The 25,499-nt window shown below is 44.8% G+C and overlaps 1 protein-coding gene across 4 annotated transcripts in view; it reads left to right on the plus strand.

Annotated features, from left to right (window-relative positions):
- Positions 1–4,785: 4,785 nt before the first annotated feature.
- Positions 4,786–25,499, plus strand: part of LOC146207060 (WD repeat-containing protein 11-like) — a 160,010-nt gene continuing 139,296 nt past the window's right edge. For 3 of the 4 annotated variants that reach the window (XM_084595708.1, XM_084595782.1, XM_084595880.1), the window contains exons 1-4: positions 4,786–5,156; positions 5,384–5,453; positions 5,518–5,559; positions 12,903–13,056. In XM_084595708.1, coding sequence (XP_084451834.1) covers positions 5,035–5,156; positions 5,384–5,453; positions 5,518–5,559; positions 12,903–13,056 — 388 coding nt within the window. In that variant the 5' untranslated portion in view covers positions 4,786–5,034. Of the gene's footprint in view, positions 5,157–5,383; positions 5,454–5,517; positions 5,637–12,902; positions 13,057–25,499 lie in introns of those variants that run through there. The other variant, XM_084595833.1, reaches the window with a different exon arrangement.

The following is a 25,499-nucleotide window of genomic DNA, read 5'->3' on the forward strand; positions in this document are numbered from 1 at the left end:
AGGGAAGAGGAGTACGGGAGGTGCAGGTCTGCGGTCTGCCAGGAAACATTGGGGCGGCCCTGAAAAGGGCCGTTTGGATGCGCAGCGATGTGACGGCGTGGCGAACACAACGCCCTGTACTCGTCGGCCCTTTGCCGTGCACCGTCAACAGTGGTGCACTACGTCGTACACAGTGCCTGGTTATATGCTGCCCTGGATGCTGTAGCGATGCTTCCACTGTAGACATTTACGAGGGTTGCCGCGATGATCTTGGAGAGCTGATCGATGCCGCGATCCCTGACATGGGCTGCTGCGTACAAAGAAAATCCTCGGCCTCTTCGCAGCATACAGGAAACGGTTCTGTAAAAAGAGTAGAAAAAAGTTTCATTATGAACATAGCGATTTGATGAATGCGCAACATATTACAAAACTTTCGACAAAGAAATCTGCGTTCTTGTACCTCAACCAGGGTTGAGAATGCGCACGGCAGACGTGCGCCTCAGCATAGCAGTCAGGCATGCGGTTAGTTGCCGACGGCGGATGTTTTCGTGGAGGTCTCCATAGCCGTGGCCGATTTTTTTTTTTTTTTTTTTGAACACGAGAAGCGTCCATGCCACGAGCTGCTGCTGCACGAGGTCCTGGAAGCACGTGGGGAGAGACAAGCGACCCAGCACTTATAAATAAGCAATATGCGAGACAATTTTGCGCAATTTATACTTACCTTGACGGTGCTTGCGATGTCCCGCAGGTCGTCGCCATTATCAACGTCATTCCGCCCAACGTAAAGCACGGATCGGCGTGCCGAAAGCGCATTCACGTAAACGCGCAGGCCCGCCATCGTCGAGCACCTCGGTGACCGAACGCGCCGGTGCCATGCAGCAGCGAGATCCACGAACCGAATGCCGGAATCGCGCGCGTTGCCAGAGCGGGGGGCACCTAGCGATTCCCTAGAGCGTCTAGGGACGCAAAAAAACAAGCAAACCCAGCTTTTTCTACGTCACGTCCGGTTAAGCATCGAGCCCGACGCAAAAAACGTCACGCCAGGCCGCGGCGTGTCCACCAATCAGCGTTTCCAGCCGAGCTAGCTGCATTCGATTCAGCCGTGGTTCTCTGCACCGCCGGAACCGGTTCACGATGCAAAAGTGGTGCACGTGTTGACGGCACTAGCAGACGACGCGCGCTGCCAATGAGATGCTTAAAAACATCGAACTTGGGGACATTTTTTCCCGTCGTCGACGGATCCGGCGTCATTCTCTGTGAAATGGCAAGTTCCTCTGAGGTCTCTTGTGAGAACCTGAATACCCTCTCGAGTTAAATATCTGGCAACGGCACTTCAGTTGTACGGGAACTGTCTGTCCGAACCAATCGGTCTCGGTCTGAACAACGATGTTGCCTCGAAGGAAAGCACGGCATAGGGCTCCTCATCCTCACTGTCGAAGGACTCCAGAAATTCCTTAAAATTGACTTCGACGATGTTGTCGTCCACGACGTCGCGACGCACCGCGAAAACTTAAAGCTCGCGGCGCACGGGAACTCGCGAGCAGACGACTAGCTCGTCTGAAGTGGCGCTGCTGACGCGCTGCACCTGCACCTGAACCACAAAACTGGAACTGCACCTCACCGGCACCCGACTGGCACCGGCGGAACTTTTTCAGAATTGGTGCCGAATTGGTACCGAGAACCAGCTGGGTTATCATAACCGCGCAGACCAATGATTTCTTACCATGGGAAGAAAGGGTTTGAAATAAGAAAGCAGTTAGCGGCGTCACACGGCCGCACGCTTCTGCCCCCATTAGAGATTGTCTCAAGCGTCCTTTATTTCATACGCGCTCATAATTTGCCTTTCTATTGCGTTTAAAAAGCATACAAGGTGTATATAAAGTTATCCTTTTACTTTTAATAACAAGCTAAGAAACTACGGTAGGCTAACAGCTGCATAAATCAGCTTGCCTGTCGCCATAGTACAGTGCCTAGAATACTTGAAGTGTGATTACCGCCAAGCGGCGCCTATGGGAAGCGTTGAAGCCGCTTGGCGATGCTTCCGCTAGGTGGCGTGCTCTCCTGCTTACACGTCAGGCCGCCACGTGAAATGCATGCTTGGAGCCTCAACCTATGCCTCAACTTCGTGCGCGGTGCGGGCGTGTTGCATGTGCGCAGGGAAAAAATTCTTGCACTTCCCAGCCGCACTTGCCTCAGAAATTTTATGAAAAAGTATGAGAGCAGCTTTGGTTTTAATTCCACTGTCCTCTCAGGAATTGCAAAAAAAACTGAAAAAATGGATGAGTTTCAGTGCCATGGCGGTCTGATAATAGACGAGATGAAACTCGCCGAAAACTTTGCAGTGGCACAAGGTACTGGAAAAATTGATGGCTTTGTGGACCTCGGTGCATTCACTGCTGACCACGAAAAGACAATGCCTTGTGACCATGGCATGGTTATAATGTTCCAGCCCATGACCGGGTCCTGGCACCAGGTATTAGGCGTTTTTGCGTCGAGAGGGAACGTGAAGGCCCACTTGCTTTCCAAGATTATTTTGGAAGCGGTTGTGTTATCAGAAAAAGCAGGTCTTAAAGTTGATTATATCACTTGCGACGGGGCATCCTGGAATCGCTCGATGTGGCACCAGCTTGGTGTACGCGGTACCACTGCAGCTGTAACGCCATCAGTACAACACCCTACTGAAGATGGTAGGCGCCTCTTTTTTCTGTCAGACTTTCCGCATTTGGTTAAATGCATTAGAAACGGGTTCATAAAAGCGGGGTACAAAACACCACAGGGTCACGTTGACGTGCGACCAATCAAAGTTGCCCATCAATTGGACAAGTGTGCAACAACTCTAAAAGCGATGCCCAAGATAACTAATGTACACTTAAACCCAAACAATTTTGAGAAGATGAAGGTGAATTATGCTTTTCACCTTTTCAGCAGCGAAGTCCTGCGCGGGCTTTTTTTGTACAGAGAGGAAATTTCAAAGTCCTGCACGTACAGAGAACCAACAGAACAGTTCATTACCTTTATGCAGAAACTGATTTCTGTCATGACCTCAAGAGTGCCTTCAGCAGCACTGAGAAAGAACTCAAAAGAAGAAGCAGTTCTGCAAAATGCCCTGGACTACATCAGTATTGGGAAGCCAACACAGGGCCCACAAAGGCAGGCTTTTTGTCGTCCAGCACTGCAGAAGGCCTTAGAGTGACACTGAAAGGCACACTGGAGCTTCTCACATATCTGACTGAATGTGTCGGATATAAGTATTTACTAACTTCGCGTCTCAGCCAAGATCCGCTTGAAAACTTATTTGGAATCATTCGGCAATTCTCTGGCTGCAATGATCATCCTACATCGTCTCAGTTCCTAACAGCAGTTAACTGCTTAAGTTTTTATAACCTTGTGAAAGCACTGAACACAGGAAACTGCGCGGGCGATGCTATCACTTCCTTAGTCGGAGTGAATGAAGCTGCCAACCATGCAGACACTCTAATTGATGAGGGAAAACTTGATGAGGCTTCAAGTGTCCTCGACAAGTCCGAACTCGGTGACCATATCTACCCACAGCAGACCAGCGACGCAAGGTTGACATATTACTTGGCTGGATATGTGGCTCGAAAGAGGGTGATGGGTACAAAGTGTCGGGAATGTTTCGAGCAGCTTTTGACATCTGCTGAAGATGCGGATGAGGGTCTCTCCTCATTTACTGCTTTTTGCGATCAAGGAGGCCTTCTGTATCCTTCAGTCCAGCTATTCGCATTCGTCGAAGCTTTAGAAGATGTGTTTACTATGTGGTTCAGTTGGAACAAGCTTCATCGAGACAGCATGGTGGAAGTTCTTCACATTATGCAGAATGTGCCCCGTGTAGGATGTCAGGCACACCAGCAGGAACTCACAAACAACATAGTGAAGTTCTTTCTTCTTGCTAGGCTTCATTTTTTTACCAAGTCCCTCAATAAAGATCGACCTTCAGCAAGCGAAAGGAGGAAGCACCTGAAGCTTAGAAGAACAACTTGAGTGGCAGCAACTGTTCGACCTACCACATGTTCTCACTTGTTTGATGCAAAAAGCCAACATTTTAAAACTAGTGTCGTTCGTTCTGTTTGACAAATAACCTTAGTGTTGGCTGCAATTTGGGATTTTGTTCGATGCTTTAGTGCCCATCATTTGTGGAATAAAAATGTTTTGTACAGAGAAATTTGTTTTTGCTGATAGAAGAAAAAGAGCTAAAAAACAACTTAGGCAAATAAACATTCAAACAAATTAACCTCACGTACAAATACACAACTGTCATCAGATCGTATTTCTCGTGTTTGCTCTGTACGATGCGAACTTGCCAGCTTTTCCTTCTTGTGGGTCCGGCAAAGTGCTCGGCAAAGTGCGTCACCTTTGATAGCGGCCCCGCATCCCCATTTCGGCCAAATTCCACAAACGTCACCGAGCCTGCGATTGTTGCTTATCTTTCTGGAAAGTGAATTGGGGGCTCCTGGAATGGTTAGTGTATCTGCATGCTAAAGAAGGCGCGGAGTTGATTGAAAGAAACGCGAGATCCGAGAGCGATCCGCAACAACGAAATTCACGGCGAATAAAAGGCAGCTTTGCGAAAGTATTCATTCACATTGGCACGACACACATGGTTGGCAAATAAAGATGCTGTGTACATGCGCAAGTCGCGGTAAGAACAAAGAATACAGCGGAACCCAAAGGCACGTCGCTAAACGCGGCCGATTTACTGCGCGGAGAGCAGACGACTTCGCTGCGAGTGGACGTGTAAGCGGGTGTCAGCGCCACCTGGATCTCCCTCTCCGGAGCATCGCGGAGTGGCTTCACGGGCGGAGGCGCGGTCAGCACACTTCATAGTCTCATTAGCATAATTCGGGTACCTCGTTTGAGACTGGTTTTGTATTGAGATCGTTACAGAATTCCTCCCCAGCCTCGGCCTTATATTTTTGTTATCTTAAGGCGGTATATTGCGGTGCAGTTACTTTAGGCGTGGTTAAATCTTAACTCGGCTAGGAGCTGTTTAACTTTTACCGTTTTGTGTTGCGTTTTCTAAGAACGATAGCATTGATGAGGCGCTCCTTTTCCGAGAAGCCCAGTGATGACGCTGCGGTGAATCCTGTAATTAAAAAGATATCGTCGAGAGTTCTTCCAGGAGCTTTAGCAGCTGCCAATAAAGATGCTGTTGACTGGTGAGTCTACGGCATATTTTTGCTACAGACATGATGCCATGATACACTGCTAGTTCCCTAAAGCGTGTATGGCCACGCTCATTTATACTACTTTAGGCGGGCTCAGTTTTTAACTTGCGCTGAAAAGAAGCCATGAACCAGTTACAGTTGAAAAGCGCATGCCAATCTTGCCTTTCTGAAAATATATTAATTTGTTGGACTAGTGATAATCTGTCATTTATTTTCAGGGGTTTCCAGTCTCTTCTGGCGTATGGTTGCCACAAGCACGTAGTTGTTATTGACACGCAGTTTACAAAGGTAAATGTCTGACAGTGAGACCGATCCAAGGAAATTGAACACCTTTGTTTCCTTCGGTTTACAGGTCTTCCAGACACTTTCAGGGCACAAGCACAATGTTACCAAGGTATGGCTCGTAAAATACATTTCACGAGTGCAGTAGGCAAGTTTTCAATTTACGCCAACTGCTTCGGAAAGAGGCAGGTAGGTGGCCACTGCGGGTCCCTCAGGGCCCTTGCGCTGCATGACGATGGAAGGTTGCCTTGACGGGAGGCTGAACGTCTCTGGCTGAGGGGTCGCTCAGGATTCATGGCAGGTCAAATCTTGCGCCCAAGGTTGATCACTGCCAACTGTGATAGGGTAGCTTTAGCATTTGAAAAATATTGCCATTATGCAGCTGTGTCAACACGCTCTCACAAGGGCGACCACTTACATTTCACTTGTAGCTGTTTCAGCTTGAGCACTGTCATCATCATCATCAGCAGCAGCAGCCTGACTATACCCACTGCAGGGCGAAGGCCTCTCCCATATTTCTCCAATTAACCCGGTTCTGTGCTAGCTGCATCCACTTGATCCCTGCGAACTATCCACCCACCTAACTTTCTGCCGCCCCCTGCTACGCTTTCCTTCCCTTGGAATCCAGTTTGTTACCCTAAGCGACCATCGGTTATCCTCTCTTTGCACTACATGTCCTGCCCATGCCCATTTCTTCTTCTTAATTTCCACTAGAATGTCAGTAACTTGAGTTATTTCTCTGACCCACTCTGCACACTTCCTATCTCTTAATGTTACCCCTAGCATTTTTCGTTCCATAGACCTCTGTCACTGCCTTTCAAAGGCATTCTTGGCATGCATCACCTATTCTTTCTTGAGCAACATAGTGACATGGGTAAAATGTGAGAAAGCCGGTGTGCTGAGCTGTTAATTATCCATTAACTTGGACCCTCCATTGAGGGTAGACCTCATCTGCTAAGATCATTATTTTAAACAACAAAGGTAACATAGCAAATCGCATGTTAATCATTTCATGTCACTTAGTGAATCAAGTGCAGGGTGAACTTATGAAAGGAACACATGTGTTCATGAAGTAGTTTTTAGATATTGTGTTTGAAGGGGGAAGCTGGGGGGGTGCCTGCTCACTTCACTTGATCACATTTGACTGGGGCATTTTTTTATTGTTTATATCAGCTGCATCATTGCCGAGGCAGCACATTCTTTGCTATTTGGACAGTGGTTCTCATCACTTAATCGTCTCTTTGCATGCACTTTTAATCTCTTGTTGAGGCAAATATCACTTGTGAGCCAGAACCAGGGAATCCTGAGGCAGGGTCCATAGGAGGGGTTTTGCTGCAAAAAATTTCAATTTGCTATCATCTATACATAATCTCTTCCAAGTTATTTCCTGGTTCACATTAAGTGCGAGCCAACTTCCTTTGAATTTCTTTGGCGTTGCAGAGCCTTCACTTTTGCAATATTACCCGTTCCATTTCATATTTTGGTGTTCTTCAAAGTCTCCAGTGTGCTGCTGAATGTGTCTTCTCACATGGCTTTAGCAGGGACCCTGCCTTAAGTGGGCTATTAAAGGTGCTTTTCTTAATTTGATGAAATTTGGTGTTCTAATTCAGTTGCTTGAGTTCAAAATGTAATTCCTTTTCTAGTGGGCCAATTCCCAAGGTAAATGAAATTCACTGTTCATAATTTGCAGAAGCAATGAAAAAATAACTGTACCACAGAAATTCATACAGGCACATTGCTAGTATAAATTCCAAAATCTGTGCCTGTGTGCTTTACACTCTTAGCTCAGAGCAAAAATTATGCTTCCACCAGGCAGAGATAGTTAGCAGGGCTGAGAGAAAAAGAATCCATTTTTAGTATGCAAGTGGCTAAAGGCTGCCAGGAATGTAGGACCGGACTAATTGCATGCAGAGTTGTCTGCTTCTAGGCAGCAAATACCACCACTTCAATGAAGCCGCCGCTAGCGTGGCTGCCATGGAGAGGCATGTTGAGCCTGCTGCCCGCAGAGGCTGAAAGTGATCGGTCTTTGCCAGCATCAAAACCTCTGCCAAGGAGAAATATCAACTCGGGGATGTTCATTCTGCTAGCAGGAAATTCAGTGGTGGTGCTCGACCAGCAGGATTATGAGCAAAATGTCAAAGCGCTTTCACAGCCCAGCTTTCGAAAAATTAAGCAAGGATCAGGCTTATCAACTTCAGACCAAAATGAACAACTTCCATTTTTAACCCTCAGTCAACTCGCCTGATACCCACCTTTTAGAGATTCCCCATTGTTGACACCTCACCGCGCAACTTCTTTCCCTGGGAGCAGATGAGGTATTTTTTGACGCTCTTTACCAGTATTCCCTTTACTGTCTCCACAGCGACAGTAAAGGCGCCAAGAAGAACTCCTTCAAAGGGGAATTGCATAAACGATGGAGGAAGCACTCCAGTTATTCCAAAAGATAACTCGAAAAGGACGTGTCCTGAGGGGCATACTTAAATTCAATGTGTATAGGAAGTGTGCTCATACTGGCTGCTACCTAAATTCTGTCCACCCCGTGAAGGCCTCTGCCATTTTCCCTCATCTGCTAAGTACTTCTGCTCCTCCGACACAGAGAGAAAAGTGCAAGGCTGCACATGCGTCTTTGTTCAACGCATTTCCCGTTGTTGGGCTCGCAGGTCGGTTAGCACGGAAACAACGAAGCGGCCTCGCATTGTGCTCTCATACGTGAGGGGCCCAAGTAGGGCGCTGGCACACATCCTACAAAAGCACGTCTGCGTGTCCCGCAAACCTGTCTCAAAAATTGGCTATGTGCATGTTTCAGGAGAGAGTATTTGTGGGCTTAACATAGTTGTCAGGTTCAATATGATCAATATGCCGGGAAACTAACATTAAGGTTCATATGCCAGTCTAGGCACGAGCAAGAAATTATACTGAGGTCATCTTGTAAGATGACAGTGCAGGGGTGCAACAGCTGCGTCAATTGTGCCATTTTGATACAGATACATATTTTTGTGCCATAAGCGCAAAATTTTTAAAATTTGGGCCAAAATGCCCTGACTAGCCACAAACGCTTGCTCAGGGACAACTTTCTGTGGCCGTGATATGGCCAGTCGCAACGTTTCAGACACTGCAGCGCGCGTCCTGACCTCACTGGCCTTTAGCTTTGGAAGCGAAAAGCTTCACTAGGCTTGTCAACTCCGAGTCTTGCCTCCGTCATTGGAAAAAGCCACAGCTGCGCATGCACAAACCACGTGACACAGGAGAGGCGCAGGTGGTCGGAGCCGCCACGACTCCGCCGGTTGACCTTTAGCCGGTGCTGCGCGCTTATCTTATGTGATGTATGGCTGTAATCAATGTTTCACCATGATGATAAGCCATATCTATAAGGTGCAACCGTGAACAACAACTACGACAAGGAACCACAAGCTAAGCCATGGCATCCTTTTCAGTTTTGATATCCAGGCTTAACCAAGCTAAGCCACCACCAATTTATTTTTTATTTTGAGATGGCGTTAGGCTATTCAAACGCCTACTCACATTTTCTTGCATCCACGTGCTGCTTCCGCTCTTCGAGTACGCTCAACTGTTTGAGGATGCTTCACTGCACGGGTAACATTCTGTGCGGTGAAGCATGCCCATAATGCAAAGGGGCCGTTTGTAACCGCTGCTTCGCACTGCGAAAAGGGAGATTTGGAGCGATGCTTCTACACTGTTTTGAGCGCCGCATGGATGCATCTCTAGTTTCGTATGCGGTTCTTGGAAGCTCAGTATTTTGTTGGGCCATTCAGCAAGGTTGTGTTTATGCTGTCTTGTCGATAGACTCACTTTCCCATCATCAGATAGGTGTATCAGTTATGATTTTTGTGTTCGGGATAATATAATGTGAGGTGGTGCATGTAAAAACTTTTTTGGGCGTCAGCAGATTTGGAAATGCACAGCAGTCTTAGATTTTCAATTCCATATCGCGACTGTGGAGCCCAAGACTACCAAAATTAACATTTACGGATGCTGGAACATCGAAGTACTATAAAGTCGGTTCCGTGCACGTAATGTATAACCTAATATCCAGAGTAATCACCAGCCCCTTGAAAGCATAAATCTCAGGCCGAAGACGTGCTCGCTCGACATTTTCTTTGCTTACAACTTGGCTTTTTTATCTGGTTTCGGCATTTGACTTTTCGCCTTTTGGTCACTGTTTATCTTTTCTTTTTGTCTTTTTTTTTTCTGTGCTTGCTTTTGAATCAAAATTTTGTATTGTGCCCGTTTTTGGGCACAGGCTGATCGCAGTCACTGCTTTTTCTGGAGTTGCCTTTGCATGACTCAAGCTCTGTATTTTGCAGACAGTAAAACATCCTTTTATGATCAGTGTTGCAAGCAAGATTCTGTGGGTGAGATTGTCAAACCAAGCTAGATTAAAAAAAAAAAGAAATGCATATGATGTTCACATCTTTGTTTTTTTATAGTGAAAGTAAGGCTTCTTTTCTGTTTAACGGCTCAACAACTTGAATTTGTGCTGTGCAGTTTTTGTGAGCTGCTCCAAATATGGATACCCTTGCAGTGTCATAATGTTTTTTTTTGCAGCAGGAAACACAATTGTCTGAAAATTATTTTATATTTAAAGAAATAGCGGGGTTAATATAAATCGGCAACAGTGACAGCCGTTGGGGTATACCAGGCACTACAGTGGCAGTAGAAGAATGAGAACCATTAACAGAAGCATATTGTGATTTACTAGAAAACTTTTAGCAATCCTGCGATAGGAGTATTATTGTTAAGGTTTTCCAGCTTATGAAGGTGTAAGTAACATGCGATGAAATCAAAAGCCTTGGCAATATCTAGAAAAAATTTGATGAGAAAATGTAAAAGCACAAATCTTGTTGACTCTTTTATAATAGAGAGCACATGAAAGATACTTTTGGTGACTTTACTCGACTAATCACTCTGTAATGATGGGGGAATTTCCTCCTTCACACTCTGCTTGTTGACAACATTGTCACTTGTGCCACTCCTCAGTAAAGTTAGGGTGGCTAGAACTTGTTCAGGTGTGAAAAGCGCGGCGCGTTTCCATTACCGGAAATGGCACCGCTGCTCACCGATGCCGCCAGGGGCACTGATGCTAAGGGCGCTGTTAGGGTGGCTATCCGCGGTCGCTGCTCATGCATGGGGGCAAGTGCGCGGACTGCGCATAATTGCATGATTTGCGCACCGTGGTTTGGCTTTAGAATGCCGCTGAAGGTGAGAAATGGCTCGGTGACGGTGGTTTGTCGACACAAAACAATTATGAGGCCCGAGTTAAGAAATGTTCACCAATCAGAACGGCATTCTGTCTAGAGCAGACGACACGCAGTTGCGAGAATCAATTTTTTTTTCGGCATAAATTTGCGGAGGTTTAATTTAACGGCAGCTGGACCACTCATAAGGTTCAATTTGTGTGCTGGCATGAAAAGTAGCTGACACAGACCCTCAGACACCTTTCTAGAACGCCCATCCTTCTCCGCGCTGCTAGGGTGATTCGCTCCTAATGCCTTCAGATTTTAATTCATTTGCTTTCATCTCGGCTTCCTCAACAATGTGTGGCATTTTTGTTTATTATCACCACCTTTGCCTCCTGCGGTGGTTTTCTTCGAAGTCCACATGTCGACTAGAAGCTAATAACAATCTGCCTCTTAAGAGCTTCAATTTCAAGCTCATGTGATGTAAACAGAGCATGCAAATTCGCGCTAATACGGTGAGGAAAATTTCAACATATGCGGAAGGTGTTGCATGCTTTTCTTTTGCTCTTTAGATGATTACATGGCAAGACTACTCTGTGTCGCGCAGTGCGTTTGTATCGTGAAATAATTAGTGGGGTTTTTCTTGCCGAGGCCAAAAGGAAATGGCAAAATTGTACTGGAGGGCTACAGATTAATTTTTCGCCCCATTGAGTTCTTTTAAATGCTTTGTAATCTGAGCAATCGAACGTTTTTGAATTCCCTCTTCTAAGAAATGCTCCAAGGAAATGTAGCTCGTGGAGCATAAAAAAAAAAAAAAAAGAGATGAGTGCACTTACCCAGCAAAACAGAAAAAGACGTGTTTCTGACAGAATACTTGTTTATTAAATCTATCATTATGTGAAAATACGGTCGCCGGCATGTGTACATGATGGTACCCCAAAAAGACTTCAGGTGTCTAGAGAATGAAGTGTGGCAGTTTTCCCTTATTCTGCAGCCCGCTAAAGCACGCATGGCTTCACTCTCTTGGCTTTCCTTTCATCTTCCTTTTGATTTACCCCTTTCAAAAAGAAGTGAACCCGGGTTAAGCAGTAAAATTTAACTACAGAATTCGTCAGAGTAGGTGAGTGCTGGGGGCAGCCTATTTTTGTTGTTTCGCCAATCATTTTCCACATGTCAGTCACCGACTTAGCGTGGAGACAAGTTCTGCTGAAAAAGCTAGTAATTTTGTTCTCTAGTGTCATAATAAGGTTGTACAGGGAGTGTGTGGGATACAAAAGCCCGCCAAGGTCCCACAGCATCGATGCTTCTGCGGGCAAATCGGAGCTGGGCACGTCTTCTTTCTTCATTAGGCAAGCATCCTTGCAGTCCTCACAGTCGACAGACAACACACGTTTCCTTGCCACATAGCCAGCGATATAATATATAAGGCGGGCATCACTTCGTTCAGCTGAGTAGGAAGCATGGTCCACAGACACTTCAGCTGCATCGCATTGGAGTGGTCGGCTTTCTTCTTCTTGCTCTCCACCGTCGGTCTCATTCAGTAGTTCCTCTACAGATAACAATGACTCAACCACGCCATCAGGCACATTGCCTCCTTTGGGACTTCTGGCAAGACTATAGAAACTGAGGCACCTGAAAGTAAGCACGGAATAGTAACTCATCTTTGAAGCCAAGTGTAAACAATTTAAATATGCAGTGTATATGATGCATGCAAGGTAACAAACTGAATATGGCAGAAAAACAGCAAGATTAGTAATACCTCATGATGACAATGAACTGGTCGGGTGATCATTGGCCCCACCTGCCTGTCTCACAATCCCGAAACACCGTTCAAGGCAATCTTGGCTGAGGTGCGCGGTCATGAGGTACTTATATCCGACTTTCCCTTACTTATACTTATATCCGAATTTCAGAACGCAAAAAGCAGCGCGTGCGATGCGTTCTTACCACGTGCACAACGCTACTGCAGCAATGCGCCGGGCTGCTTGCTCTGACGGCGCCGCTGTCTTCAGCGCCCCCACGCGGCATCGGCGCGCTTTGGGGGCAGCTTTCGCCGGCCGCTTTGCACACCTCAAAAAGTTCTAGCCACCCTAGTAAAGTCACTATTGTTGCCAGACTGGCCACCTCCTCATCTGTAGCGACTGAAAGAGACAAATTCAGGAGCTGGCGACAGTTTTGTTGTGTGGCATAGTTGTTGAAGGTAGCATAGAACAGGTTTTTTTGTTTGTGCATGAGAGACAAGTTTGTTTGCATGCAGGTCTGCTGGTCTCGAAATCTACATTACCATGACCTGGTCAACCCATACCATCTGAAGCTTGCCAGTGCAGACTCCTCCGGCACGGTGTTGGTGTGGGATGTCTCACAGGCTACAGTTCGTAGCACTCTCACAGAGTTGGATCGCACCCTTTTCGGTAGGTCCCCTCTAATGCTTGGCCTAATTGTGATGGCTTCTTTTTGTGTTGCATATACTGTCATGATCATGCCACTTGTTCTATTGTAACTGAGGTAGGCTTTTTCTTTCATGCCTGCTTGTCATCAGATCACACTACAGTGGAACCAGTTGGATCCAGGGACACTTTTCTGTGTGATCCAATCATTTTTAAGCTGAAATGGCCGCATAATTTTTTTTTATGCTTTTATCCTGCGTGATGGAGTACAAATTTTCATTTCAAAATGGATGGATGCTCCTCCAGATAAGGATGGCCACATTTTAACCTCCCAGCTTTTGATTTCAGATGTCCAGAGGGGCTCGTAACCATGACAGCACATTAACTCTGGCAATTCTAGTTTGCCTGTGACAGAATAAAAACAGCATTTATTTCATAATGGAATTTTTGCCTTTTATATTTTCCTTTGGCAACTTGATTAATTGGCAAGTTCTTGAAGCTTTTATGCGCAGTTTTTATGTAATTTTTTTTTCTCTGAAAATACCAATGAGACAAATGCAAAATTTGGCAACTACTCAAGCTAGAGGCCAGTCAGTTTCATACCAGCCTGTCAAAAAATTATTTTTTCACAAGATTGGCTGCAACTGTATCCCCAACTGAGAAATGAAATACGAAAAAAGAGGCACAAAGCAGAAGCGCAGGCACCGCTTGATTTAATAATATAGCATGTTCTGAAATCTGTTTGCACTTTTTACAAGAGCACAACCGTTAGTACCAAACTTCTTTTGCTGAAGGCTGCTTTCAAGGTGGTGCACAAGGTAAGGTACTTTTTCAATTTCTAATGTTGTATAAGATAAGAAAGTATCAAATATGTTACATATGATGACAGAAGAAAAAATCAAGTTTGCTTTTAAAGTGCTAAGGTTATACAAAAATGTCATAAAGAACCCACAATTGACCTTATCCTGCAGAATGAACTACCTAGAAGGTATCTAGGCACAAACGGTTGATACATTTTCATTAGTTTTGAAATGATAGTTTTCCTAAGCTGACACACTTAATTACGCATTATGACAGCTACAACTTTTTTTCTGTTTGTGCTAAAGTGATGATACTTATAATAAAATTTATATCATTCCTGGAAATTTTATAGAAATTGTGCAACAGTTCAAAATTTGACACTTTAGCCTCGCATCCCCCCTTAAGCAGCGCATTAACTTGAAATGTCCACTGCGCTGAAAGTGGTGCTAAAATGCAGTCTAAAATTTGAATTTTTTTCTTTGAAGAAATACTTTCTTTGAAGAAAAAAGAAGGAGGAAACTGCTATATTTAATGCATTACTAAGCATCAAGAATGTCCTGGGCCAGGGTCACCAAGGCCAACTGATCTTTCAGCTGGTCAAATGCTAACCAAGCCTGCAACGTTGGGGGAGGATGGGGTGAATTGCGACAGGGCATGAAAACATGCAATGTTCTAAGTTTGCATAATGTTCGGAGCAATTTGGGCATGCGGGGGGATGTCGGATTCGGTATAGAAACAACCTGGCAGGAGTAAGCAGTGTATTCAGTTGCATGTGTCTAAGGAAAAAGCATGTTTGCTTTAAATACAATAGAGCTTCAGTAGGGGTGCTCGCTTAAATTTAACTTAAGTGACATTTATTTAGGTGATATTTCACTGTACTAACATTACTGAAAAGCTTAGTTACTAGAGCATTTAGATTCATATTAGTAGATTTTCTTTTGTTCAACTTTTTAACCCTGTGCAGTGAGTCTAGATTTTTCACATTTAATGCATTATTTTTGCAATTCTAAATAACCTGTTAGCTGTATTGTAACTGCATTGAGTGGTTACTGCTCTTCAATATAGTATTCATCCTTGTAATGCTGCTGTGCAAGTTGTTGCATATCACCTTTACCCCATGCCCCACTACTGTGGATGCCGTTAAAGAACCCCAGGTGGTCGAAATTTCTCTCCACTGCGGCGTCTCTCATAGTCACTTTGGGACAAACCCCCATGCTACATAATATTATGTAGTTTTTATCCCATTGCGATGGAAGATTATTTAGAGTTGTTGAATATATGTCTACTCTCACTGTGGGTCATGCCACCTGTTTATTGGTATGGCTGCTTCTTCATGGGCTCTTTAGTATAATTAATCTTTATAAATACGGGTGACACATTTACCACTGCTCAGCACAAGTGAATTAGTAAAATTTTATTTCCAGTTACAAGGAAAAGCAGGAATGTTTTGATTTGTGCCAAGCTTTTTCTTTTTCTACTGACGGCAGCATATTTTATTGCGTGACTCAAGTAGAACCTTTGTAGTCGGAATTCCATTTCATAGTCTAATGCACAAATGTCTCCAGGGAGGGTGTTTCGGGCAGCACATCCTTCGCGGCTTTTTCTGATTTACGCTGTAATTACCATATTTTTCGGTGTATAAGATGCAGTTTTTTGACGAAATTTTCGGGAGTGCGTCCTATACTACGGTGCATCTTATGCGCATTCTTTTTTTTTTTTCGTTTTGTGCAACGTTCATAGGCAACTTCATAGGCATCGTGAAACGGTAACGATGCCTGAGTATTTTCATTCGTTATAGTGTTCTAGAATTGTACAGCTGTCTCATTGTGGCGACATACATGCTCCTCATTATTTCCACGCTGCTAAGACAAGTTACGATTTACAACATTGTTTTGTTCCTTCCTGCATGTGCTTTGCCATGTGTGTCAGAGCGGCCGATGATCAGTAATTATGAGGGGACGCTAGAGCGCTGTCTCAAGAAATCGGCGACTGCGTGCCGAGATGAAGCTTTTGAAGGCTTTGAGTAATAATAAAATGTTTCTGCTCTCACTGAGCGAGAGTTTTCTCACACATAGATGTTGCCTCTTTTTCTTTTCTATCATTCGTATGCGCGCGTAACAAATTTGCTTTCAGGCACATTGCACACGATGATCATTCAAGCATATATCAGTTCCGGCGTTCAGTCGTGTCAGACTGTTCGTGACCCTATGGACCATATCACGCCACGCTTTCCGGTCTCTCACTATCTTCCTAACATCACATAACTTCATCTGCAGCGCCTCGAGGATGCCATCTAACCACCGCGTTCGCTGCCTATCCCTTCTCCGGTGACCCTCAACCTTTCCCAACATTAAATCTTTCTCTAGCGACTCCTCTCTTCTCATCAGATGACCAAAGTAGCTGAGCTTTAACTTTAGAATTTGACCCTCCAATGAGCAGTCAGGGTTTATGGTCGACAATATCGACTGATTTGATCTTCTGGCAGTCCAAGGAACTCTCAAGAGCCACAATTCAAACGCGTCAATTCTTCGGTGGTCAGCCTTCTTCACAGTCCAACTCTCGCATCCATACATCACAACTGGAAAGACCATAGCACGAGTTATACGGATCTTGGTTGGCAGACTAATTTCTCTGCTCTTTACTAGGCGGTCAAGGCTAACCATGGCTCTCTTTCCCGGAAGCAGGCGTATCCTAATTCCACGGCTGCAGTCTCCTTCCGGGGTAATCTTGGAGCCCAAGAAGAGAAAATCTGTCACAGCTTCCACTTCTTGTCCATTGATGCTCCAGGACTTGATAGGGCAAGACACCATGATCTTTGTCTTTTTAATGTTCAGTTTAAGCCCAAACTTCTCACTCTCTTCTTGTACGCGCATCAGAAGTCTCTTGAGTTCCACTTCACTTTCTGCCATTAAAGTGGTATCATCCGCATATCTAAGGTTGTTGATACGTTTTCCGACAATCTTCACTCCAGCTGAAGACTCGTCCAGACCGGCCTTCCTCATGATGCACTCTGCATATAGGTTAAATAGGCAGGGCGACAGTATGCAGCCTTGTCTCACTCCTTTCTCAATCGGAAACTAATCAGTAAGACCATGCCCAGTTCTGACTATGGCCTCTTGCCCTTCATACAGGTTCCTGAGGAGACAGATGAGGTGAATTGGAACTCCCATCTCTTGGAGAGCTTGCCACAATCTGCTGTGATCTACGCAGTCAAATGCTTTCACATAATCAATAAAGCAGAAGTAGATGGGTTTCTGGAACTCTCTTGCTTTTTCCATGATCCAGCGAAGGTTGGCAATCTGGTCTCTATTTCCTCTGCCCTTGCGAAACCCAGCTTGCACGTCCAGATATATATATATATACCGGGTGTCCCAGCTAACTTGAACCAAGGGGTACAAAATAATATACTTGAGGTAGGTCAGTGAAACCAATTGCATTCAACTGCCAGCCTCCTTGGGCACTACAGGCAATTTTTTGTTTTGCAATTACTTAATTAGCTAATTATGTTAATTTATCTAATTTAATAAATATCGACTTTAGACCAAACATGTAAATTGGAAAGTTGTAGAGCACCTTAAGAAACCCCCATTTCATTAATTGCGATAAAGAAAGTCTCACTTGTATCGTTTTTTCCGGGCTCAGAAGAAAGCCCGCGAAATACAAATAATACCACGTGACTAGTGCATTTGTGCGCCGCGATTGTGGTGCTCTCAGTCGTGGTTTGAGCGAACGAAATCAGCTGCGCGCGTGTCTTCTTGGCCCCGTTAAAGCGGCAGGCCGATATGCCTGCGATGGCTTCTTCGCCCGCGTCAGACAGCCGGCCCACGTGACGGTGCAGTAGCAGCGAGAACGGCGAGCCGACACCACCGACATTCTAACAAGGCCTCCTTCTCTCCCATCAGCGAACGTCACGACAAACGAATGAGCGATAAGGTATCAGCCACTGAATCTGCGCATACAGGCTTGGGTAAAGGGGCGAGATGACATCATGTGACTCGACTAAAATTAGCGCTGCACCTTCATTTGCCGTTTTTTTATCGCCATCCGCCTGTCGTGATGTAGGCTGCTGCGGTGCGCAGGCGTGGCCAAAATCGCGGTGGCGACGGGCGAGCTCGAGCTCGCTCGAACCATCGCCAACATTTCTGCCTGCCGCTGCAACGGGACCATCGGGTCACAGACGCAGCTTATGTCGTTCGCTCAAACCACGACTGAGAGCACCACAATCGCGGCGCACAAATGCGCTAGTCACGTGGTATTATTTGTATTTCGCGCGCTTTCTTCTGAGCCCGGAAAAAAAGATACACGTGAGACTTTCTTTATCGCAATTAATGAACTGGGGGTTTCTGAAGGTGCTCTACAACTTTCCAATTCACATGTTTGGTCTAAAGTCGATATTTAAAAAAATAGAGAAATTAACATAATTAGCTAATTAAGTAAATGCAAAACAAAAAATTGCCTGAAGTGCGCGAACAGGCTGGCAGTTGTATGCATTTGGTTTCACTGACCTACCTCAAATACATTATTTTGTAACCTTTGGTTCAAGTTAGCTGGGACACCCGGTATATATAATATATAGTCAAGTCCTATTGCCCTAACCTGAATAAATTGAGGTGCGTCTTATATATCAGTTGTTTTGTTCAAAACCTCAAAATATGAGGGGTGCATCTTATGCAAAGGTGTGTCTTATAAACTAGAAAATACAGTACTGCTATTCACGTTTGCTTTATGCTGTCGTGTGAAAATGTGTCTGCATGGGAGGTTCTACGTGGATGGCAGCATCGTAGTTGCCAATAATGATTTCGCTTTGAGTCAGCTGACTGCGTTTTGGGCCATAGTTATCGCATATTCACAGGAGGAGATATGAATTCCAGAATGATTGAGTTAAAGTAGGGGTGCCTAACTGGTTTGGAGAAAATTGGTTACAATAGGGGCTGGACTTTTCGGATTTTATTTTTGAAGATTGGGCTTTTTCAGGTGTTTATTACAGAACATAACTCTCGTTATTTTTTCAACGATTATGTTTTCGATGAATGAGTTAATGTCTCTTTTGGCGAATTAAGTTTCAATCATCTGTGGTTGAAACGATATCTTGGCATTTTTAACAAAATCTGTTCATTTTCCACTAATTAACTCTTTCGTTACCAGGGGAAAGTTGGTTGTTTTTCATAGTTTTCTGACAAACTTTTTTGCTGCAAATTGTACGAGAGATAAATATAGGTAAAATGCATACCTATGATGGAGATAGAATGCACATTCGAAAAACGTTTCTTTTAACACGAATCATCATCATCAGCCGGACTATACCCAGTGCAGGGTGAATGCCTCTCCCATATTCCTCCAATTAACCCGGTCCTGTGCTAGCTGCACCCACTTGACCCCTGCGAACTTCTTAACCTCATCCGCCTACTTAACTTTCTGCTGCCCCCTGCTACGCTTCCCTTCCCTTGGAATCCAGTTAGTTACCCTAAGTGACTACCGGTTATCCTCTTTTCCTACTATATGTCATGCCCATACCCATTTCTCCTTGCAGGGGGCATCTGCTAAAGCAGATGTTTGTGTGTACTGTGCGACACCATAGACTCCGAGCACCCACGCTTAACTGTGCGTGGCATGTCTGGGGAAAAGGGGATCCTGGTGGTTGAGCCGATGCTGAGTGTGTGGACTTTTAAGGCCCCTCAGCAGAGCCAACACACCACTTTGGCCCACGCTTCCCATAGACGCCACCTCCGGGCTGACCCACCCGGGGAAAATTGGCAGTCACCTTTTCCTATCCTCCCCTCCATCTTTTGCTTTCCTATCTTCTTTCTTATAACTGTCCTGTCTTCTTCTCTCTTCTTGGATTCTTGTTTCTTCTTCCAGGCAGCTAGGGTTAACCGTGTGTGGTGTAACTACCCTAAGTTGCCCATATTAGGTTATAGTTACTGTGTACAGCTGGCGTGGGCAGGAACTCCTGCTCCGTCTCCTTGTTGGGCTCAATGGTGGGTGGCTGGCACTGTAACCGAGCAGCATACTTACTTTATGGCTTCTTCAAGACAAAATGATCGCCAAACAAAGAAAAGGCGAACCGAAGTAACCTCTTCTTTAATGAAAAACTAGAAGTGTTCCCCAAGTTCACGTTATCCACAGCAAAGAATCAGAAAAGCCAGCCTGCATGGTATCTCCCTTCCTCGTGTCTAAGTCTCTCACGCAAGCCCTGGGTCCAGGATACAAAGTATCCAAGTTGGGCAATGGGGACCTCCTGCTTGAAGTCAAAGACAAAACTCAATGTGACAACATTCCAAAGCTTGAGTCGTTTGGGGACATCCATATTGTAGTGTCTATGCATAAATCACTAAATACTGTCCGTGGCGTAATATCTGGGAGCGACTTCTTCAACCTCATAGAAGAAGAAATGCTTAAGGGTCTTAAAGAACAGCATGTAACCAATGTCCACGGAATAAAAATAAGAAAAGATGACAAAGAAATACCTACTAAGCACCTTGTCCTATATTTTGTCACCTCCACGCTCCCCGAATCTATCGAAGTAGGATATATCAAAGTGGCTGTGCGACATTACATCCCCAATCCCAGACGCTGTTTCAACTGCCAACGTTTCGGTCATGGCTCACAGAGCTGCCGTGGCCATCCAAAATGTGCAAGATGTTCTGGAAATGACCACACCTTTGAAAACTGTGCAGCTGTGCCACATTGCGCCAACTGTGATGGGGAGCACCCTGCCTACTCCAGATCGTGTCAAACTTGGAAAAATGAAAAGGAAATTATAGCCATAAACACAACAGAAAAAATCAGCTTCAAAGAAGCTCGCGAAAAACTGAAAAAGAAAAACCCATTTGTTTTTACAGCGAAGGCAGACTACTCCAAGGTGGCGCGTGGGGGTGACACGGCACACTTGAATCTCGCTCCGGTCCAGGCAATGCCTCAGACAAAACCACCCCCGCCCCAGGCAGGTACAGCGAAAGCTTCCTTGCCATCTATGAAACAGGGCCTACCGGCCTCTCAACCGGCAGCCCAAAAGGCTTTTTCCCAGAAGCCTGAAACGCAAGCACCCGCAGCTGACCTGCGGACGTCCAGCGCCTCCGAGGAAGCGATGGACACTAGTCTTAGTTTGCCGCCGCTTCTGCGCCGGCACAACTCCCTTGAAAAGAAAAAAAAGGGAGAAACCCCGAATAACGGGCCCTGAGAGACCCGAAACCTAAACTTTTATTTCTCAACAAAACCCACTCAACATGGCGTTCCTCATTCACTGGAACTGTCAAGGTTTAATTAACAACTATAGTGACATAAAAAATCTGTTAAACACGTTCTCTTCATTCGTCACCTGTTTACAAGAAACAAACCTAGGACCTGAACATAAAAACATTCTAAAAAATTATAAAGTCTTTCGGTGCGACCGGGAGCAGTCCGGTAGACTATCAGGAGGTGCCGCTATTGTTATTCAAAGTGGTACTAGACAAATCAGCCTGAAAACTAAATACGAAGCCGTAGCTGTTACCACTTTGCTCTTTAAAACGATAATGATATGCTGCATATATCTTCCACCACATTTGCCAGTAAACCTCGATGGCTTAGAAGAGCTGCCAGAGCCTTATCTGGTAGGTGGTGATTTTAATGTCCATTCGTCTTTTTGGGGCAGTGAATTAACAGACACTAGAGGCCGAATTTTAGAAGATTTTATATTATGTAACAACACATGTTTTCTGAACACCGGAAAGCAAACACACTGCTCACCAAGCTCTGGAAAAATGAGCTGTTTAGATTTATATGGGACTAATCCGTATGGAAGTGATCACTATCTTCTCCATCAATCATCCCTTGTAAACCACGTCGCTTCAAGCTCCACCTGGCCGACTGGTCATTGTTCAAATTAGAAGCCAACTTAGAAGACATTTTTTCAGATAGCCTCAGTGTGGATGATATAAATGAGCTTTTCACGACCCGTATCCTTACTGCTGCTCACCTTGCTATCCCCAAGTCCTCGGGCATAATACAACCAAATCATAAACTGTGCTACACACAGGAATGTAAGGAAGCAAAAAAATGACAAAGCCTGGGGTGTCTTTCGCAGGTACCCAATGCACGAAAAGCTGAAAGCAAGAGCAAAAGCAAGATTGTCGCAGTGCAGAAAAAACATCTTGGAAAAGCTATGTTTTATCTGTTAACAGTTCCATCACATCTAAAAAGGTATGGGAACAGGTAGATGGTACCTACTCCCCCTAACACCTCCAGGTGTGCAGACTAGCTTGGAGGAGCAGGCAGATATACTCGGTGAGCATTTCGGCAGAGTGTCTAGCTCTGCCCACTACACAGAATCATCCTTGAGATAAAAATCACAGCTGAAAACAGAGACTCCCAACTAGCGGTGGCAGCAATGAACTGATTAACAATTTAATCACAATACAGGAAATCCATAGAGTTCTATCTACTGGCAAAAAGACTGCCCCAGGCCCCGACGAGATACATTACGAAATGCTGTCCCACCTCTCTGAGCCATTTGTAGAATCGCTTCTAAAGTTCTTTGACAAGATATGGGTAGTAGGACAGATACAGGACGCGTGGAAAAAAGCTCTTGTTATACCATTCTTGAAGCCTGGCAAGCTGCCAACTTTGGCCAGCAGATATAGGCCATTATCATTAACTAGCTGTCTGGCTAAATTATTTGAGAATATTCCTAATATTAGATTAATGTTTATCCTAGAATCCAGAGAGCTTGACATTCATCAGTGTGGTTTTAAGAAGGCATGCAGTACAACTGACCATCATGTTCGTCTGGAAAATACCGTCAGAGAAGCATTCATACACGGACAGCACTGTCTAGCGGTCTTCGATCTCGAAAAGGCATACGACACAACTTGGAGGTTCGGAATCTTGCGTGACCTTGCAGACTTGGGCATCTGTGGGAGGATGCTAAACATCTTGAGTGACTTCCTCTCTAACCGCTCATTTAATGCTCGTCTAGGCACAACTATGTCAAAAACATTTATCCAAGAGAATGGCGTACCACAGGGATGTGTTTTAAGCACTACATTGTTTGTTGTGAAAATGAATAGCATAAGTAAAGCAATGCCAAAGTCTGTTATGTATTCACTTTACGTTGACGACTTGCAAATTGCATGTACGTCATCATGTGAGAGGCAAATAACATTGAATAAGTTAGCTACATAGGCAGGCATGAATGGGTTTAAATTCTCCTCTCAAAAAACAGTAGCTGTTCTTTTTTCTCTTAGGAAAGGCCTACAGACTGATCCAACTTTATACCTAAACGAAGCTGAACTGCTAGTAAAACAAGAGCACAAATTTCTAGGTATGGCATTTGACAGAAAGCTTACATTCTTGCCACACATAAACCAGCTTAATATTCTAAAGGTACTCTCAAGAAAATGATGGGGATCCTTTTGCATATATACTGCTCTCTAGTGCGCTCCTGTTTACAATGCATTGTTTATAGCTCCACCAGACCATCATATTTAAAAAGACTGGACCCGGTACATAACTTAGGCCTTCGACTGTCAGCCGGGGCATACAGAACATCCCAAGTAAATAGTCTGTATGTGGAAACTGATGAACCGCCCCTCGAAGATAGAAGAATGATGCTTACCTGCGCGTACGTACAGTGAAAGCTCGTTAATTCGAACCCCAATAATTCAAATTTTTGGATAATTCGAACTACACTACTTGGTCCGGCCAAGCTCCATAGAGGTGTGTGTATAAAAAAGCCCGTTAATTCGAACGCGAGCCGGTTCCGCTACGAATAAATCGAACTATGCGCCGCCGCGTTTGGACAGCTTGGCGCACATTACGCGGCAAAAAAAAAAAAAAAGTAAAGAAACACCTTCGAGATTGGAAGGCATAATTAAAGGCTGCGCACGTTCACAATGGGGACAGAAGATGGAACCAGGTAAAACTATTAAAGCCAATTTCATTGTTGTCCTGACTACTATGGCTACTGTAGAGGTCCGTATAGAACTCCTCGGCTACCTTGATTATCTTGTCCATGCTAGTAATGACATTGCCCGCCTTAGCGCATACATCTGATTTTTGCCTATGCCCAATTTCTTCTTCACTGCTTTAAGGCTTCTCCCGTTCTTTACAGCATGCTCAATTTTCTCCATGTTATACTTCTTTATATTGGCCACATTACGCTTGGTTATCTTTGATATCTCTGCCTGTTCTATCTCGTCTGTTGGGTTAGAAGCTGTCATACTTTGGCGGTTCTTAGTCATATCTTTCTTCTCCATAGACAGCTTGCCGGTATCATCTCTAACTATCCTACCGCCTACATTACAGCGCACTCAATAATGACATCTCTAAAATTATTGTTCATTGCTTCTAGGCTAATGTGGTCATCCTCGGTTAGAGCTGAATATTTATTCTGTAGCGAGAACCTGAACTCTTCTGTCCTCCCTCTCACCGCTAATTCGTTGATGGACTTCTTTCGTGCTAATCTGTTTCGTTCCTTCTTCAGATTTGGTCTAATTCGAGACCTTACCATCCTGTGGCCACTGCATCATACTTTCCAGATTACCTCTACGTCCTGCATAAAGGTAGGGTTAGAGCACATTATGAAGTCAATTTCATCCCCACTTAGGACTTTTCCATGTCCATTTCCGGTTCTTCCATTTGCTGAAGAAAGTATTCATGATTCTTAAGTTATTGCGCTGTGGAAACTCAACTAGTAACTCCCCCCTGCTATTCCTAGAACCAATGCCGTAGTCACCCACTGCCTGGTCTCCTGCCTGCTTTTTCCCTACCTTGGCATTGAAGTCGGCTATTAGTACAGTATACTCAGTCTTTCCTTTCCGCATTGCCAATTCTACATCTTCATAGAAGTTTTCAGCTGCTTGGTCATCATGACTACATGCAGGTGCGTAGGTCTGTACAATCTTCAGTTTATACCGCTTATTAAGTTTAATTAATTTACCTGCCACTCACTCATTAATGCTATAGAATTCATCCATATTACCAGCTATATACTTATTAACAAAGAAACACACTCCTAGTTCTCGCCTCTCCGGTAAACCTTGATAACACATTACATGCCCGTCTTTCGGCACAGTACATGCCTCATTTGGCCTCCTAAGCTCACTAAGCCCTATGGCATCCCATTTCATACCCTCTAGTTCCTCTAACAGTGCTGTTAAACTAGCTTCAATAGCTAGGGTTCCGGCGTTAAACATTGCCAGGGTCAGTTTCCAATGGCGGCCTGTCCTTGGAGCCGAAAATTTTAGCACCCCCCCCGCTATGTCACAGGTCCGACCACCACCGTGGTCAGTTGCTCTGCAGCCGCTGGTGACTGAAGGCTGGGGTTTTATAGGACTAATCATGGGAGGTTGTGGCCAATTACTGCACCAGGGTGGCCTACTCATGTTCTGGTGAGGGAGTGCGTTGTCGGAGGTGTTCAGCATCAGGCCGCACCCCAAACCTGTTTATGCAATTCCATCGACACGCGGATATATATATTTTTTTAATCAGGAGGAGAATTGCACAGCACCGGGATTCGAACCACGATCCTCTTGCATGCGAGGCGGATGTTGTACCTCTACGCTACCGCTGCACATATACTCTGTGTGAGTAATAATAAAAAAAAAAAATCTGTGAAGCGCAAAATTACTTGCATGTGAGTAAAACATTTGAATTTACAAGATAACAACTTTTGAAAAAAATTAGGT

The sequence above is a fragment of the Amblyomma maculatum genome, chromosome 1 (assembly GCF_055883805.1).
Source record: "Amblyomma maculatum isolate TAMU_Amacu chromosome 1, ASM5588380v1, whole genome shotgun sequence".
Taxonomy (NCBI): domain Eukaryota; kingdom Metazoa; phylum Arthropoda; class Arachnida; order Ixodida; family Ixodidae; genus Amblyomma; species Amblyomma maculatum.